This window comes from Myotis lucifugus, unplaced genomic scaffold (assembly GCF_000147115.1).
Source record: "Myotis lucifugus unplaced genomic scaffold, Myoluc2.0 scaffold_17, whole genome shotgun sequence".
Taxonomy (NCBI): domain Eukaryota; kingdom Metazoa; phylum Chordata; class Mammalia; order Chiroptera; family Vespertilionidae; genus Myotis; species Myotis lucifugus.
The window spans coordinates 6,813,294-6,831,725 of NW_005871065.1; the positions used below are offsets into that span (position 1 = coordinate 6,813,294).

An 18,432-nucleotide genomic window follows, 5' to 3' on the forward strand; every position below is an offset into this window, starting at 1 on the left:
AGCCACAAGTATAGTTTTTATAATACAAGCCTAAGGTCTACTATGGTTTTATAATACAAGTATAGTTTTTATAATACAAGCCTAAGGTCTACTAATGAGAAGAGTGAATTCTTTTATGGGTAAATTTTGCTTAATTGAGGTTCAAAGTTAGTTCAAAGCTCCTATCTACCATCATGGTAGAAATGTGGCCCCTCCTCTCTGAAAGCCTTTCTTTACTTCTCTGAAATACAGTGATGTTCTCTCTTGGGTACTCAGCAGAATGCATTACCTGCATCTTCTTTTGTTTTGTTCCTTAAATACTGTACTGAAATTGTCACTTAGGGAGGCAGATTAAGAGTATAGGGTCTGAGGTCAGACTTTCTGGATTCAAATGCCAGCTGAATGACCCATTAGCTCTACCTAACTTCTTAACCCATCTAGGAGCTCCAGGCACCTCCTCTAAAAAAGGACTCCTAGTACATCTGTACAACAGGGTTGTAAAGATTCATGGAGGAGATAAATGCAAAGATTTAGAGGAAGGCATGACCCATTATAAAGCATTTGATGTGTTATTTTTCTTTCACTTTTTTGCAACCATTTAAAACTGTAAGACGATTCTTACTTTGAAAGCCATTCAGTAGCAAGTGGTTGGTCTGGGTTTGGTCCATAGGCTGTCATTTGCCAACCCTTGGAGGAGTTGCTATCTATTCTGAGTGTTTTGCCTATCTTTCCTCTCTCTGGTTTCTGGGACCTTTTAGGTTATTTTCCTTTGCCCATTTGGGGCTCTGTTCACCCTTAGATCAGGTCCAGCAGCTGAGGCCCTTTAAGCAAGAATCTGCTAAGAGGCAGAAGGCACAATGCACCTATGAACCAACAATGGCCAGGTTGGCAGTTGCCGGTCCCAGATGTGGTAGACATTTCCACTGTTCACCTTTATACAGTTCCCTCTAACTCTGGCACAGAAAGAATTCCACTCCTCCTCAACTTCCAAAACTACATGTACCCACGTGAAGTGTTCTGTCCAATGAATATGAGAAAAAATGACATGCATCACTTCTGGGTGAAAACATTTAAAGGTCAGCATGAAAATACTCATTTTCCCTCCTTCTTGCTACAGTGACTATTGAGTTTCCAGATGACAGACCCTCAATCAGCCTGGGTCCCTCATGCAGAAACCTCAGATCATGGGTGATTGACACGTAATATGAAAAAGAAAGAAATGCTTGCTGTATTTCTGCCACTGAGAGTTGGGGAATTTTTGTTTCCACAGATTAAACCAAGCCTACCAGGACTAATATACCATGGCATGGAATTGTTTCCTTCTTGGATCCCTCAGCTGATAAAGCTGGTATTCTCTTGCTCACATGGAAATAAAAGACTCAGCCTAGGTAGTCTCATTCCTCGTAATAGCTCTTTGAGGGTCAGGGTCTTCCAAGAGCCACTTTTGGTCTGGTACTGCCCTTCATCCAAGGTCCACAGCACTCCGTAGACCAAGCTTGCTCCAAATAGTCCCCGGGGGCCCTCCCCCACCGCACCCCATGCTTGACTTGGCTCCTGGCATAGCCCTTTGGTTCTGGATTCCAGAAAATCCCCAGGTGCTCCTGCCTAACCCATACCTACTCCACTCAGGAGACAGAAAACAATTAAGCTGGAATTAGGAAGGAAGGTGGCAGAGACCTGATTCTGTATCACCATTTTCCCAGGCAAATTCCGAGGTAGAGTTTACAAAGTCATTTTCATCTGGCTCCTGCCTTCTCTCTAGCATCATCTCTCTCAACTCTTCATTCATTTTACACTGGTCTTGTGACATACAGTCTGCTATTCATTTGCTGTCCTCTTTACTACAGCAATGCTGTTATCTTACTTCATCCACCTTCTCACCTCTAGTCCCTTCGCCCTAACCTATTAGCACTATTCCCAGTTCCATGTTCTTCTGACGTACTTCTATACTTCTGTACACCTTCAACATGTGAATGTTCATACTACGCTATCATCAACCATTCATTTCACAGTCCTGGGCCTGGCATAGGTGTCTAGCCCATGAACAAACATGCATTGTCTTTGACTCCTTTGAACTCTCAAATCTAGCCATAAATACCCAGATAAATAAGACATGTTTTAATGGGTAGCTATGCCGAAAGGAAAGGATGTGCATGAAAGGATGGACTTGTTTTCCTTGGGAGAGAGGAATAAAAAATGATCAGAAATGTAGCTAACTAAATAGCATCAACAACTTAACTGTACATGTCCAACATGAAGTAATGTAGTTGTGCCAGAAGTATATGGCAGCGCATAGATAATGGGCATAAACATTACTGGAGTGCATGAACTCATCCAAATCACTACTGGAAATATCTGAGTATCTGTCATATGTTCATAAGCAGATTGGAAGGTCCTTAGAGATAAGCTCTCCCCAGGACATATTAAAGGCACTAACTAGAATATTTTTTAATTCATACAATTCTCATCTGTTCTAGCAAAGGATTAAAAGAAAACACTAATATGTATCAAGGACCTATTACCTACCAAATACTGTCCTAAGTGTTTTGTATTTAATACCTTATCCTTACATCATTGCTGTTTTAAAAATAATTTATTACTTTGTTTCAGAAGAAAAATTAAGACCATCAACTAAATAGCTAAATAATACAATAATATAGGAAAGTGTGATTACCATCCTTCACCCACACATTTAGACATTCTACAAAGGCTACTACTGTCTACTTTGGTGTGATCCTTCCCTGTCCCTTTCCATACATGTATATGTATGTACATAAATATAAGTACGTTTCACATAATTGGATCATATTATACTTAATAATTCTATTATTCATAATTCCATAATATTATTTGTGGGTCTACCTCATTCATTTAAATATCTGCAAAACATTCCACAGAATGAATATACCACGACTGACCAGCTAGCCCTTTTTGATGGTCATTTGTTTGTTTCCAGTTTTTCACTCTAATGGATGCACCATCATTTAACTACTCTCCTCTTGATAAAGGTTGTTGCTAATTTTTTCTCTACAACCAAATATTTTGAAACAAGAATCCTTGGTCCATATATTATTGTGCACAACTGAAGAATTCTTGATGGATTCTTAGAAGTCGAATTGCTGGGTTAAAGGGTATACACATTTTGCATCTTGGAATTACTGCCAATATAACTTAAACAGAAGCTTTCTTTAAAAATGCCTCCTATGAATACTATATGAAAGTGCTCCTTGTCCCACATAACTTGCTTTTTCATTTTTGCCAAAGGAAGGCCATTCTTTGAAAAATGAATCTTTTTTAATAATGGGGTTGAGTCTTTCTATATATTTATTATGATGTAAAATTTTCTTCTCTGAATTGTCTATTTATTCCTTTAGCCTATTTATCTACTGTCTTACTGATTTGCTGTGGATATGAGTTTTACTAAGTCTGTTATAGATATTAACTCAATGTCTACTATTTATGTCCCAAATATCTTCTCCCATGCTGCCAACTACGTTTAACTGTGTTCACAGTGGCTTTCTATTTAGAAACCCTTAACTTTATGATGCTTAGAAAGCCTTTCCCCTATATTGCCTTCTGAAACCTTTGAAACTTTGTTTTTTCACGCTAGCGCTTTAACTCATCAGGAACTTATACTTGTGTATGGTACAAAGAGAGGTATCTATTTCTGTTTTCTTTCTTTCTCCTGAAAAGTCACGATTTCAATTTTGCTAATGACAAAAATAAAACTCAGAAATGTTAAGAAACTTGCTTGATATTTCAGAGGTAGTAGCAAGTGACTTGCCTGGAATGTTACCTGTTTGGCCCTTTCTACCAAACCAAGCCATCGCCCAAGAGCTATTCATGATACTTTCCACATTAAGACCTTATTATTTAACACTCAGCACAAACAAGCCTAAAAATGTTGCTCACGTCTGCTGTGCTGCTTTAGCAGCGAGAGGTGCCTTGGCATTGCTGATCATGTTTAGAGACACCTGCCAAGATCTGCTTTGCATTTGCTCAGAGATGAAATCACGAAGTCCAGGAATAGAATCCCATTACTATTCAGCACCAACTAGTTATCATGAAAATGAGGGCGCCACGTGGATACATGGAACAGATTGACAGCTGTCAGAGGGAAGGGGCACTGGGGGCTGGATGAAATAAGGTGATGGGATTAGCCAAAAAACATACATACATAGCACATGGACCCAGACAACAGTGTGATGATAGCCAGAGAAAGGAGGTTGGGGGAGGTGGAGGTGGGCAAAAGGGGATAACTGGGAACAAAAAGAGACTCTGCTTGGGGCAATGAGTGTACAACGCAGTGTGCAGATGATGTTTTGTTGAGTTGTATACTTGAAACCTGTATGGTTTTCTGAACCAATGTCACCCTAATAAATTCAATTAAAAAATGAGGATTGCTCACATTGAGACTTTCTCAAAAGACAATCCTATGTTCTCTTGGCTGATGTGAACAAGTGATAATAACCATGGAAGAAGAGTAGGTTGACATTCTATCCAAGACTAGGAAGCCAAACTATTCTGACCTCAGGTATCGCCACCAATCCCAAGCAAATCCTGTCCTACAGCAAGCTACACAGAGAGTTGGCTTTAATATTTTCTGTTTCATCAATCTAATGGAGCCCATTCCCAGTTGACAGTGGATTTCTTTGTGTCTGGAAATGCTCCCCATACTGCCCAACCCAAAGCCACAGGATCCTGGGGATTATGCTGCTGGCCACCATGCTGTCACAGGTGATTGAGCAGGGGTGGACCCCTAACACACACTGGGCCAATCAGATTCTCTCTCCACTAGCAGTTAGAGTTGGAAGCAAAGAATGAAGTCAGCTTCATCAAATGGCTGAAACCAGATGACATCAACTCTGGAGCTATGTGGTGGCCATGTGCTGACACATAGATTGGGAAGTAGAGGTACTAGCTTCAGGAAAGAGGAGACATATGAAATATTACAAACAGAGAAGCAGAGATAAGAGTTGCAGAGATAAGATTACTATCTGGGTTTCTAATGACTTTATGGTTGGGATCATTCATTTGTAAACAAATATTTACTGAGCACCTAAGATGTGCCAGACACCATTTTAGATAACTAGAGACTAGAAGATATATTGTGTTACAATAAATTCTTCTTTTTTGGCTAAGCTAATGGCGGGGGTTTCTGTTTGTTTGTTTTAACCAGAGACCTATAACTTATACAGATGCATAAATACAAGAATCCTTTATCTGTGGGATTTTTATACTCTCAGCTGTTCCAGATGCTGTTCCATTTATTAGGCATTCAGTCCATCTCCTTGTATCAAGACTCATTTTATAGGCCTCTTCAATCACCCTCAGGTGACTTCAAGTTCTTCTAGGGTAATGGTTCTCAACTACATGACACAGGTCCCCAGTGTATTGTGATCAATTATGAGGTATATCATTAATTTTTAAATTATAACGAAGTATTAAAGTTGACTAGTGCTTTATGATTGTGCGGCCCTCCCAACCCCTCCAAAGAAGAATCAAGGTCATCTGTAATAATGTCATCCTCACTTGCATTCCCATATATTTTCTTGGTGGAAGAGAAATTGTCCAAGCATAACCATGGGTGTGTACAAAGGGGTATGTTAGTTATGTGAAAACCATCCCTACTGTTTTTCAAAGTAGACGGAAGGTTAAGAATTACAGAGACTGTGTCTTTCACAGAATTCTAAACAAATCATAGGAGCCCAATAAACAGCTGCTGTGGCTAATGCAGCTCTTGCATTCCACTCCTTAAGTCCGCACCACTGCAATTGGCCAGACAGTAAGTGTCCACATGGATTCTGGTCCTTAGCCCTTGGGAAAATGTATCTCCAACAAAGGTTGGGTAAAGTCAAATAATAAGGTCAAGCAAAGGTAAAAACAATGTTACTTTTGGTACAAAATCTTAACATGTGACTTTCTGGTTGCATCCCTTTCTCATGAGAAATACCTCTCCCTCAGGCCATAGGTTCCTGGTAGGGCAGTGTTTGGTCAAGGGGTGGGCATTTGGCTGCAGTGGGCCAATCAGAAGTTAAAATGACAGCACACGTGTCCTCAAACCTCAACTAGCAGAATCTTGTAAGCGTAGAGCTACAAGGAACTGTCTTTCCCAGAGAATGAAGCCAACCCAGAAAAACTAGCCCTTAGAATTGTGTTATTTCATTAAACCTTTATGACCAAGGGAAATAGATAGCAATTAAGCCCATTTTTCTGATAAGGAAACTAGGACTTTAAGTCCCTGTCCAAACTCATATAATCAGCAAACAGAAGAGCAGAATTTTCAGTCTTAGTCTCTCTGGCTTGTCCTCCAAGAAGGTATATAATGTTTTAGAGTAGTCCCCCCATTATCCAGTGGATGAAAGAAGCCTCAGATAGTATCAAACCCTTTGAATACTATATTTTTCCCCTTACAGTACAAACATACTGTCAGCATCACCACTCTTGCATTTAGGGGACATTATTAAGTAACATAAGGGTTATATGAACACATGCCCTGTTAAACCACGACAGCCCATCTGATAACCCAAAAGGCTACTAAGCGGACTAATGTGCAGGAAGCATATGCAGTGTGGAGAGACTGGACAAAGGCATGATTCATGTCCTGCATGGGATGATGCAAGATTTCATCACAGTACTCAGAATGGCATACAATTTACAACTTATGAATTGTTTATTTCTAGAATTTTCCAGTTAATAATCTTTGGAACTATTAAATATTTCCGTGGCTGACCAGAGTTAACCACAGGAAGCAAAACCACAAATAAAGAGGACTACTGTATATAAATTTGTAGCCAATCTGAAAATATCTACTCATGAGACTTTGGCAAGTCTTAGGGCATCAGTTGACTCATACTTTAGTGCTTTTAAGCTTGGGGTCAAGGCTATTTCATCTGTAAAGAATCAGATAAGTATTTTTAGGTTTGTGGGCCATACAATCTCCATCAAAACTACTCAAACCTGTTATTGCAGTGTGCAAGCAATCACAGATAACATGTAAATGAACATATGTGGCTGTGTTCTGATAAAACTTTACTTACAAAATAGGTAGTGAGAAAAGGTAGGATTTTGCCTATGGGTAATTTTCTGTTCAAGTTATTACTCACCCTGCAACCAGACTGTAAATTCCTTATAGACAAATACCATATGGTAAATTGTTCTATATTGTTTTATAATTTACCCATGACTAAACACATGCAAACACACACTTACTTCAGCAACAAACTGCCAGACACAAAGTACACAAATGTACTAATTAAATTGATATGTTAACTCATAATGATTTTGAGTATTTTGACTCTTGAAGATGAGTGCTTTCATATATCTCATTGGCAATAAATTCAAAAGCATTAAAATGAGCAGGCAATGCTAGGAGGGCATATGCCCTTTGAAAAGGGTCAGTCAATTTTACTGCTTGCATGGATGAAAGAACTGTTAAGCCAGTGAGCAACAGGCTATGCTGGCTGCATGAAGAATAGATGTTAGGTACTTCCTGGCAATAGGAAGATAAGAAAATGCTACCCCCAAAAGATACCCTCTTTCTTTGAGAGGTGTACATATGATTAGATCATCTCATTTTCAGTGGGAAAATACTAATTTTCCAACAGCATTTGTTTTTAAAAATAAATCACTTCATGAATGTTTAAGATATAACTGAAAATTCCCATGAGATAACAATATTTGCTACAAATATAAATTATTACTTAAAATATTGTACTAATAAAAGAATACAATCTTAGATATACCCTTTTAAAGTCTGGTTTCTAAGGGAACATGTTTCCAAGGGCATTTGGAGAAGGAGGTGGCATTCTGATTTCAACTTCCAACATCACTAGATGGGAATACAAGGGAGTTGTCCCCGGTCTTCCAGAATTAAGAAATCAGAGAACAAAAAAAGGCAAATTTTATGACAGTCGCTTTCACTTAACTAGATCCAAGTGAAAGTTAATTTCCGAGCCTATAAACATTTAGGTAATGATTTTGCCTGTAAACACCATTTCAAATAATGCCTTTTATTTCTACTATGAGGAATAATTTCCCTTGGACAAAGAAGTCTTATGTGTAATATATAAAACAGAACCATGGACTTCCCAAGGTTGTCCATATTTTCCTTTCTGCCTATACTCTTCTCCTTTTCATCCATGATTGTTCCTACCCTACACCTAAGTGATCAGGCATCTTTGCACAAGACTAAGGGAAAGGAAGCCAAAGAGAAACAGAAAAAAAAAGGAATCAAAGAAGTGAAGGAGAAAAAGGAAATAAAAAAAGAGAAAAAGAAGGCAATCTAACATGAGCATGGTGACTCTAGTTCCAAGATGAGTGAGTTTGGGAGATGGAACACACAGCATGGTAATTACAGTTAACAACACTGTATTGTTGCCAAGAGAGTAAATTTTAAGTGTTCTCACTACAAAAAGGAAATGGTAATTATGTGCTGTGATTGAGGTGTTAGTTAACCCTAACGTGATAATTATTTTGTAATATATAAATGTCTTAAATCAACACGTTGTACAACTTAAACTTATACAATGTTATATGTCAATTATATCTCAATGGAGCTGGAGGGATACTGTATGGTACACACACTTGAAAGTTGCTAAGAGAATAGATCTTAAATGTTCTCAACACACACACACACACACACACACACATAGGATAACTATGTGAGGTGATATATGTGTTAACTAACTTTAGTGTGGTCATCATTTCTCAATGTATAGCAAACCATCACACTGTACATGTTAAACTTACAATGTTATATGTCAATTACATGTATCAATAAAGCTGCAAATAAATAAAATGTAATAAATTTTTTTATGGGAGGGTAGATGAAAGGAGGAGAAAAAATAAAGAGAAGAGTTAACACAGCATAAGAATAAAGAAAGAAAAGGCTATCCCAGCAAAACAAAACAAAAACGATAAGATGACAGAGAACCTTGAATGAGCTATTCCACATCTAGAGCCCTGTGGATTTGGTACTTGTCCCCTGCCTTCATTTTGGGCAATCCCCAGAGTCTATGCATTTAGTCCTAAAATCACATTCTCCACTCATGACTCCAACTACACCTCATGTGTACAACTTCCAAATCCTGTATCTCTATCGCTGATCCATCCTCTAGTCTCTCAGTCTGCATCTCCAATTTTCAGCTGTAGAACAGCCACCTTCATCTCAACCCTTAAGGTGATCCAACAAAAGCTCACCTTTTCCTTCAGCCAGCTTCCCTTCCCCATACCCCTGTTTCAGTTCATGGTAGAAACCTCAGGGATCTTGACTCCACATCCCTCAACAATAAAGAGTCTTTCATCCTGACATAAGTTAGCATCCATTCATCCCTTTCCATCCCTTATGATAGCATTCAAAATCTTAGGCACTCATGAATTTCTAGAATAGTCTTTATCTTTCATCACTTTTTCTCCAGCATCTCCCCATTCCAAACCACCGGAACTAAATGTTTGTTGACAAAATGCAATTTTTACTCCATCAGTCTCCTGCTCTGAAAGACTTCGGTGGTCCCCTCTGCATAAAAAAACAATGTCAAGGTTAATCTGTGGTTATATGCCTAGAAACTGAGATTAAGGTCCCTGAGTTTTAGAGCAAGTAAGAGACCAAGTGAAGAGGGCTCCTGACTCTAAAGCCAGGCCCCTTTATGACACCATGTCCAATCTCAGCTGAAGTACTGCTGTTCTTCACCCCCCAGAGCTCCCATGAGCAGTCTGGATCCAGGCCCAGAAATCAACCTCTACTGTATACCTCCTCATGGGATACACAGAAAACATTCAGAACCAGGCTTGGCACAAAGGAAGCTCTTAACACACTATCATCCCTGCCTTCACATAGTCTACTGTGCAGCGAGGGAGCTGAAAGTCACTGCGACCAAGTGTGATGAGACAAGAGGCACAGGGTGCTGTCAGAGGATGTGACCCGGGCTCACCCACACCTTAGGTGGTCATGGAAAGCTCCTGAACTAAAGGACATTTCAGAGGAGACTTTAACAATGATGAGTAGCATGTTGCTACCAAAGCACAGGGGGTAAGGTAGGGGGTGGTTTCTGTAAACCCCAACCCTGATAGGGAAGAAGAGGCCTACACTCTCCTGCTCGCAACCAGAATAACACTGTGGCACACAGTTCTTCCCAGAGCCCACACCCACTTTGTCCATTCATCCCACCAGCTCCCAAGGTGTCCAGATGAGGCCCATCTGGAGGGGAAGCAAACTTAAATCAGGAGGACTGTCAAGGGAACCAATGACCCGATTTGCTTGCAGGGCTGAAGGCAATGGAGTGAGAAATCAGTCCTGCAAAATATTTCAAATTTAAATGTGTAATCACTCTTATTTCTAAAGAATCTTTTTTAAGGATGGCAAATATTGAAATGTTGAACTAATTGGCAAGCCCCTCTGCACCCTACTCCATCCCTCCATTTAGGCAGCTCAACTGGTAACACATTGGGAAATGGCTTTATGAGCCAAGGTGATGATGTCAGCCTCACCTCGGCAGATCTGCAACAGGGGGTGGGACAGAAGGAATGCATTACACAGACGCAGTGGGAACCCAGCCCGGCAAGCTCTTGGCGCCTGGAACAGAACAGAAGGCCACGTTGGTTTGCTTTACAGTAGGCTCCCAGCAAATGCAAAACCAAACTCAGGCATTTAATTAGGGATACAAAGTTTTCTCTCGCCCAAGATCATTGAAAATCATTTTTCTTTTTTGCAAATGAATGTTTATAAGATATGCAGACTTTTGCTTGAGTCTCATTCGGGAATAAAGAAATAGAAGCCCCCAAACCAGCTGATAGGTAAGCATAGAATCGGCAAAGATCCCAGAATCTAATCCATGAATGTGGAAAGATTAGTTCAAGCTTGCCACTTGGAACTGGGGAGAGACCTGGAAATGATCATCTTCTATGTATAGGCAATTCCTATGAGAAGGAATACTTTCAGCAGACTCTTCATACATACATATGTATCAGACACACCCAAGAGTCTACCAAAAGCCTCTGGATATCCTCGTCCCCGTACCTAGCATGCCCATCCCCAATTTGTTGGCCAAGTCAAGAATGACTTCAATGAGGCTTCTCCTGGTATCCCCAAGACAGAGTCAGTCTCTCCTCTCTGTGTTATCCCAAACCTGGCCCCTAGTATATAGTTCTGTTACTGCAGATATGACACTGGATTAGAACTCATCATTCATACTTCTGATGCCCCAGTAGACTACAAACTACCCAAGGCCAAAGTCCCATCCCATTCACCCCAGGATCCTTGCACCAGGCACAGTGCCAGCAGGATGTACTCGATACAGGTTGAGCAGCATGCTAAATGAACAACACTCTACACAGCTCTCTGCTAAGAGAACTGAAGTCTCTGTGGTTCTCTGAAAAAGTGGCATGAAAGCACATCACGTTAGATTCATGGATTGATAGTGCATATGTCCTAAGCTTCATTCATTTCCTAATGTTTATCCAAATCAATCTAAGACATGTGTTTTCTTAATATTTTTCTTTAAAATGAGTCCCTTTGTTAGTTTTCATGTTGCCTTAAGCCACAATGATTGGAAAGTCATGATTTGTGTGCTAATTATATTTTTTCAAGTATACATTAGAATATTGAATTATTAAACTCAACCCTGTTCATGTATGTACCACCTCCAACCCTCCTGCATATAGTCTGAGACTGGTACACATACCTCACTTTACAAATTCTGGTTTAATAAAACATGCAAGCTGCTAGGTCATTGGATATTGCCAAGCCCAAACTATTCATAAACAGGTAAGAACACTGAGGTCAGGAGGGTTCTATTTCTTTCTTGACTGATGAAGTGAGTGAGTGGCAGAGACTGGACAAACATCGAGGGCATCAACTCCCATTTTAATGTTTTGTTTTGACAACGGTGACAAATAGGAGAAACAGATAAATCCCAAACATCTGACACATTATTAAAAATATTTTCAAGATATTTTTTAAAAATACCCTTTTATGAAATAGACCACCTAGAAAATAAAACACACCTGGTACTGTAATGGATACACAATGTTTTTCACCTTCCTGGTTTAACTTACAATGTGGTTACAGTACTTTGTAATGAAAAAAAAAAGGAATACACCACATTTGATGGTTAATTTTATGCATCAACATGACTAGGCCCAGTAGTTTGGACAAATATATGCTACTGCGAATGTGTGTGTGTTTTTAACATCAGTTGATGTTACTATAGATTACTCTTTGCAATGATCAATTTTATGTCACCTGGGTGCCCAGATATTTGGTCAAACATTATTCTGGGTGTGCTTCTGTGAGGGTGGTTTCCATGGAAATTAATATCTGAATTAGTAGACTGAGTCAAGCACATTGCCCTCCGTAATGTGGGTGGGCCTCATTCAATTAATTGAAGTTCTGAACAGAACAAAAAAGCTGGCCCTCTCATGAGTATGAGAGAACCTTCCCATCTGACTGCTTTGAGCCAGGACATCAGTTTTTTCCTGCTTTTGGATTAAAACTGAAACACCAGCTCTGCCAGGGTGCTGAGCCTGCCGGATTTTGGACTGGAACAACACCATTGGCTCTCACGGGTCTCCCGCTGGCTGACTGCAGATTTTGGCATTTCCCAGCCTCCATAATCTGGTAAGCCAATTTATTATAATAAACCAAACATGCACAGACTATTCCGTTTCTTTGGAGAACTCTAATACACCTTCCGTAGTATAGGTGGGCCTCATCCAATCAGTTGAAGGCCTCAAGAGCAAAGACTGAGATTTTTCCAAAGAAGGAATTTTGTCTCAAAACTGCAACATATAAAAACCCTGCTTAAGTTTCCATCTTGCTGCCAACCACCTGCCCTGTGGATTTCAAATGTGCCAACCTCCAAGATATATCTATACCTATACCTATACCTATTCCTATACCTATACCTACACTTACACCTACACCTACACCTACACCTACACCTATACATCTTATTGGTTTTGTTTCTCTACACAACACTGACTAATAGACCATATTTTTCCATGTTTGTGCATTTGCAGGAAGGGGGCTCATACCTAAAGATGACCAAGCTGGGATTTGGGAGGGGGATCAATAATTCAACAACTATAAAAAGAAAAAAAGCTAACATTCATCTGTTGTTTGTTAACACAGAAAATGTGAGAATCAAACAAAAATAAGCAACACACAGAGTAGCTCCACAAATTAATTATAAATAAGTTTCCATTATGACTTTCTCGGGGCACATACTGGAGAATCACTTTCCTCATGTTGTTTATCTTTACACTTGATTTCCATTCTTCGTTTTGTTTAAATCACTAACGGGAAAAAAACGAAGACACTCTTACTCAAGATTCACAGTTTGTTTATGGTATCTTTTTCTTTTTTGAGTGGGTGCCAGGAAAACAATACAGCAAATCCATTTCCCTAAAACAACAGCATTCCTCTTCTTCATTCCCCCAGTCCCAGTGATGCCAGCTGGGTGTCTTCTAGTGTCTCACTTTGTATTACTCACATAACAACAATGAGCCTGTCTTCTTCCACACCATCACAAGGACTCTGGATAGAAAACTTCTGCTAATGAATCAAATAAGGGAATGAATTCTATAGCCCATGTTGACAGCCAAATCAATATTCAAAATTATTAATGTCATAAAATTTAAATGAATTCTCTTGTACTCTGCACATCGGCACATTGTAAATTTCCCGTTTCCACTAAATAACACATAGTGCCAATGGAGAGCAGACCAGCTCCTGGCTGTGTGCTGTGTTTACCATTGCATTTACTGAACAGAGAAACAAACCATAAGAAAGTGTCTTTTATTCTATAGGTAGCCCAACCAACACAGTCCTTGTCTTGCTGCAACTTGAAACTGGTCATGGGTATGACTGGCTCCTGGTCAATTCAGGATTTAGCAAAGTAATTTTAACTTTGAAAAGATCTTTGGGGCACAATTACCAATCCCTGGTATTTGGCAATTTCCAGTGTGTTCTCCAGTTATGAAGGGATGTTCTTTCTACTACCTGGCTTAGAAAAAAGAAAAGAAGAAATCACATCCTGAATATTCAAACCCAAGTGTCAACCTCCTACCCAGGGCATCATAGTGCCCTCCCCATCCTCTCACCTCCTCATGTTCAGTCCCCTTTGTGTTTCTAGCAGAGGGTGATTTCCCTTACTTCCTTATGAGCTCTGCCAGGCATGTATTAGATTTTCTGTTATATTTCATTTAGCATTTCTTGCGACTTGTAACAGGAGGGCTTTCAGTTTATCTACCAGAATGAGAGATTGCATTTGGAACAGTACCTGCCACATGAAAACTGCTATACAAGTGTTTGCTGTAATTAAAAATTCTCTCCCTTCTCCTTCTTTATGTAGAAGTAACACACATAGCAAGTCTAGTGTGTTGTACTAACTGAATGATCACACAAACTACGCCTTTTACTATTAATTAATACCTGTCAAGTAAACTGGTGTTTTTTAAATTCAATTTTAAATTGATTATGTGCTCTTTGTTGGGAGGAGTGACTCCAATGAACAATGCGTTTTTATTTTAAACCACAAGTTTAATAATAAAACCTCAAAGTGATAAAACAAGCTAATGCCATATCATAAACTAAGAATTAAAGTAGCTGAAGTTCAGAAAGCAAATGCTTTCTAGAAATCATATACATTTAAGGCTAAATAAGGGCAAGTATACGGTAACTCAAGCTGGGGAAGCTTAAGGACCCCTCATTTGCTGAGGGCCAGGAAAGGGTCTTACCAATGGCATCACATGATCATATATTTTGTTAAAATTTGTAAAATTTGCAAAGATTAAAGTACTGCATTCATAGTCAATTAAGATAATGGTCTCTTTCTACACCTTCCTCATGTTATAATGGTCTCTTTCTACACCTTCCTCATGTTGGGTAGTGTTGCTGAAGGCAACAAACATTGTGGGGATCCAGCTAAGGAGAAATCACACTTAGTTTGGGTTTAATAAGCTGTATTTATGTAGTCTACATGGTATCCTATGGTTAACTTATTTCTATTGATAGTTATTACTAGGTGTTTCAGTATATGCCTTCCAAGAATATTCCTACAACCCTCCCACCTGTATGGACTCAGAGTTAGGAGCAGCAGTATTTGGTACCAGAGGTACAGGTGTGGTGAGGAAGCAGGCTTTGAAATGTAATGAAGTGGGGAGCTAGTATTTGGGAAATTCTCCCAATATTTAGGGATGGAAAAACTGAAAGCTGAGAATCTAGTTCTCAGAGACACCAAGTCAAAGGAGAACTATAGTACAGACTTGACAGTATGACACAGACAATTACAAACACACCTTATCTGTTCCTGTTATAGGAACCAAAGGAAATAGAATTGATCATAATTCCTGTTTTAGGGCTCAGAACTATAACAAATACTATAATCAGTAAGTATGAGACGTCATGTGATGTGATTCCTAATATTGATAATACCAATAAATTTTAGCCAAACATACAGAGGAACATTGAATTGTCTTTCTATTATGGCTTTAGAAAACATCACAAATCAATGTTTTAGGGAGAGGCAATCAATGAGCAAGAAGTCAAAACATAAAGGGAGAAATGTATTATAGAGGCATGTCAATCAGTTAATGAAAACTGGATCTGGTGATATTTTTCAGCTCCTTTAGATTTGCAAAGTTTCTGACTTATTATTCTAAAATAGTACTCATACTATATTAAATTTTTATTGAAAATATTATAGCAAAAGTTCCAAAACTATCTAAGTGTCAGACCCCACAAAACTTGCATGTACTCAGGGAAAAAAACAAAAACAGAAGCAACTGGAGTAAAAGTGACTATAAAAACAGGTTTAATGAAATAATGAATAGTGAGATTTGAGGCTCAATGTTAAAGAAAAATTTTTATAATGCATAGCAAATAAATCCTTTTATCTATTTGGTTAGAATACATCTATATTTGAAGTTATACCTGCATTGTTCCTTTGTCAGGTTCACTTAAAATAGGAATTAAAACCATTTATAAACATCTCAAACTTTAACTCGGTGGTTATGATCATCATCTTAAAACTGCCTTCTTCAATAAAAGAAGCCAAATGTTAAATTACAGCCCTCAACCTGGCGTGAAGTAAAAAAAAAAATAGTATCTTAAAGTTTATGGTTCATGGAACTGATTAATACGTTTTATTCAGAAACCTATAAAATTTAAGAATAAATTCTTATTCAGTCTACAAATAGAGAAATTGATACTCGGTCGCTGAGTATAAAAGAAAATGACTTGGAAAAGTGAATGGTAATCAAATGAAGTAGTTGTGCAAGATTTCTTAAAAGGAAATGCCTTCCTTGAAAATTACTTCCTAGATGAGAACTGCTACCTGATACAATAGACCAGTGGTTCTCAGCCTTCCTACTGCCACGACCCTTTAATATAGTTCCTCATGTTGTGGTGACCCCCAACCATAAAATTATTTTCATTGCTACTTCATAACTGTAATTTTGCTACTGTTATGAATTGTAATGTAAATATCTGATATGCAGGATGTATTTTCATTGTTACAAACTGAACATAATTAAAGCATAGTGATTAATCACAAAAACAATATGTAATTATATATGTGTTTTCCGATGGTCTTAGGCGACCCCTGTGAAAGGGTCGTTCGACCCCCAAAGGGGTCGCGACCCACAGGTTGAGAACTGCTGCAATAAACACTAGGTTTTTCCTCCTTGATTTCTGTGTCAAAAGCTTACAAGCTGCTTAAGAAGGGAGGCACCTTTACCTGGTGATGCTCCTTTGGATGTGGCCTTTGACGTGCCTGCAGTGGGTCCCAGTGGACTGTCCACCAGGCAGCAGAAACGAAGGCGGCCTCGGGAGACATCTGCCTACACACTGCCAAGGCGGGAAATGGTAAAAAAAAGACCAAACTCGGGCTGATGGCAGTTTTGAAAATCACTATAGTTGAGGAGTACAGTTTAAAAATAAAAAATAGTGTTGTAATTATCATTGTCTTAAAGAGACAAGACACTTACATCTCCTCAGTCACATTTTATAGGATGAGAAAATGCAAAAAAGAAAAAAAAGGATGTAGCTAAGCAAGCCATTTCCAGAAAACACAAGAGAGGATGAGTTTAAAAGGAAGCAGACTTTCATAAGTTTGGTGGTGGATTCACCAGTGTTAATTTTACTGTTAGCCATACACGCATTTTATATGCTACTGTATATGCACCAAATATCACATATATATTTTGAAAAGAGTGAGTGGAAATACATGCATGAGCCTGGGAGTCACTGTTAGCAGCAGCTGGAGTTGCCATCCCCTTTCATTCCATACTTAGCAGCGTCCATCCCTGTGCCTGCCCAGAGCATAAGGCTAAAGCATAGCCTGCCCTGCCCTGGCAGCATTGGCTCTAAAGAGACTTTCTCCAGGAGGAAGGTGCACACACCCTGAAAATGCTGAAAATAACCAACCAAGCACAACATGACTTTTCTCATATTTTTCTGCCCTGAAAGCAAATTTAAGATATAATCTATGAACACCCGGCCAGCAAGCTCATTTTGTTGAGCATCGTCCTATGTACCAAAAGGTTGCCAGTTGGATTCCTGGTCAGTGCACATACCTGGGTTGTGGGTTGGATCCCCATTCGGGGAGCATACAGAAAGGCTACTGATATCTCTCTCTCACTCTCTCTCTCCCTTCCTCCCTCCCTTTCTCTAAACCACTTCCTAAAGTGAGGATTTAAAAAAAAGAAAGCAAGCATCTATGCACAAAGAAAGCTTTCCCCCCATAAACATCCTGGATTAAATATTGAATAAAGTACCAAGAAAGAAAAGCCAGGATGGAGCATCAAAAGTCGGAGTCCTGTCTGCATCTCTGTAACTTCTTTCTTATAGGCTTCTACAAGTTATTTCACGTCATTGTCCATCAGTTTTCTCACCAGGAAAATCAGAAAGCTGGAACCGATGATTCCTAATGTCCATTCCAATTGTAATGGCTCCTTTCCCTTATGTTCTCCATGAGTTTTCATCAAGGCACATAAGCCTTCTGCTTCCTGAGAAATAGCTGCCAATCTCAGGGCTCCATAGGACCATCCTCAACGAGATGGAGGAGCTGGCTAGCAACTTCCACGACCCGCAGATGTGCACTGATAAGCACTGCTGTAGCTTCACTGCACTCAAGCCCAGATGTTGTCGATAAATATTAGCCAAGAAAGCCCTAGAGCAGTGGTTTTAAAAAGATTCCCAGGTGATTCTAATGTGCAGCCAAGGTTGAGAACCACTGCCCTAGAGGGAAAAGGGTCATTCAAGGAGAAGCACTGGTGTCTCAGAAAGTCGATGTGTACATGGTAAGATGTGTAGCCCAGATTTGCATTCAGGAGAGCAAAACAGGTCAGCTTCTGCAGAACAAAATAATTGCTTAAGTGGATTAAACCACACACACACACACACACACACACACTGACACACACAAATGACGCCAGAAAAAGAACAACATTCAC

At 39.3% G+C, this 18,432-nt stretch overlaps 1 protein-coding gene across 7 annotated transcripts in view; it reads right to left on the reverse strand.

Moving 5' to 3' along the window:
* The window catches only part of SAMD12 (sterile alpha motif domain containing 12), a 327,972-nt gene that overhangs the window by 258,326 nt on the left and 51,214 nt on the right, over positions 1–18,432 (reverse strand). For 2 of the 7 annotated variants that reach the window (XM_023750935.1, XM_023750936.1), the window contains exon 3: positions 10,468–10,552. The exons of the other annotated variants lie outside the window; for them this stretch is intronic. In XM_023750935.1, the coding sequence (XP_023606703.1) occupies positions 10,468–10,552 (85 nt within the window). The remainder of the gene's footprint in view (positions 1–10,467; positions 10,553–18,432) is intronic. 7 annotated transcript variants of the gene reach the window in all.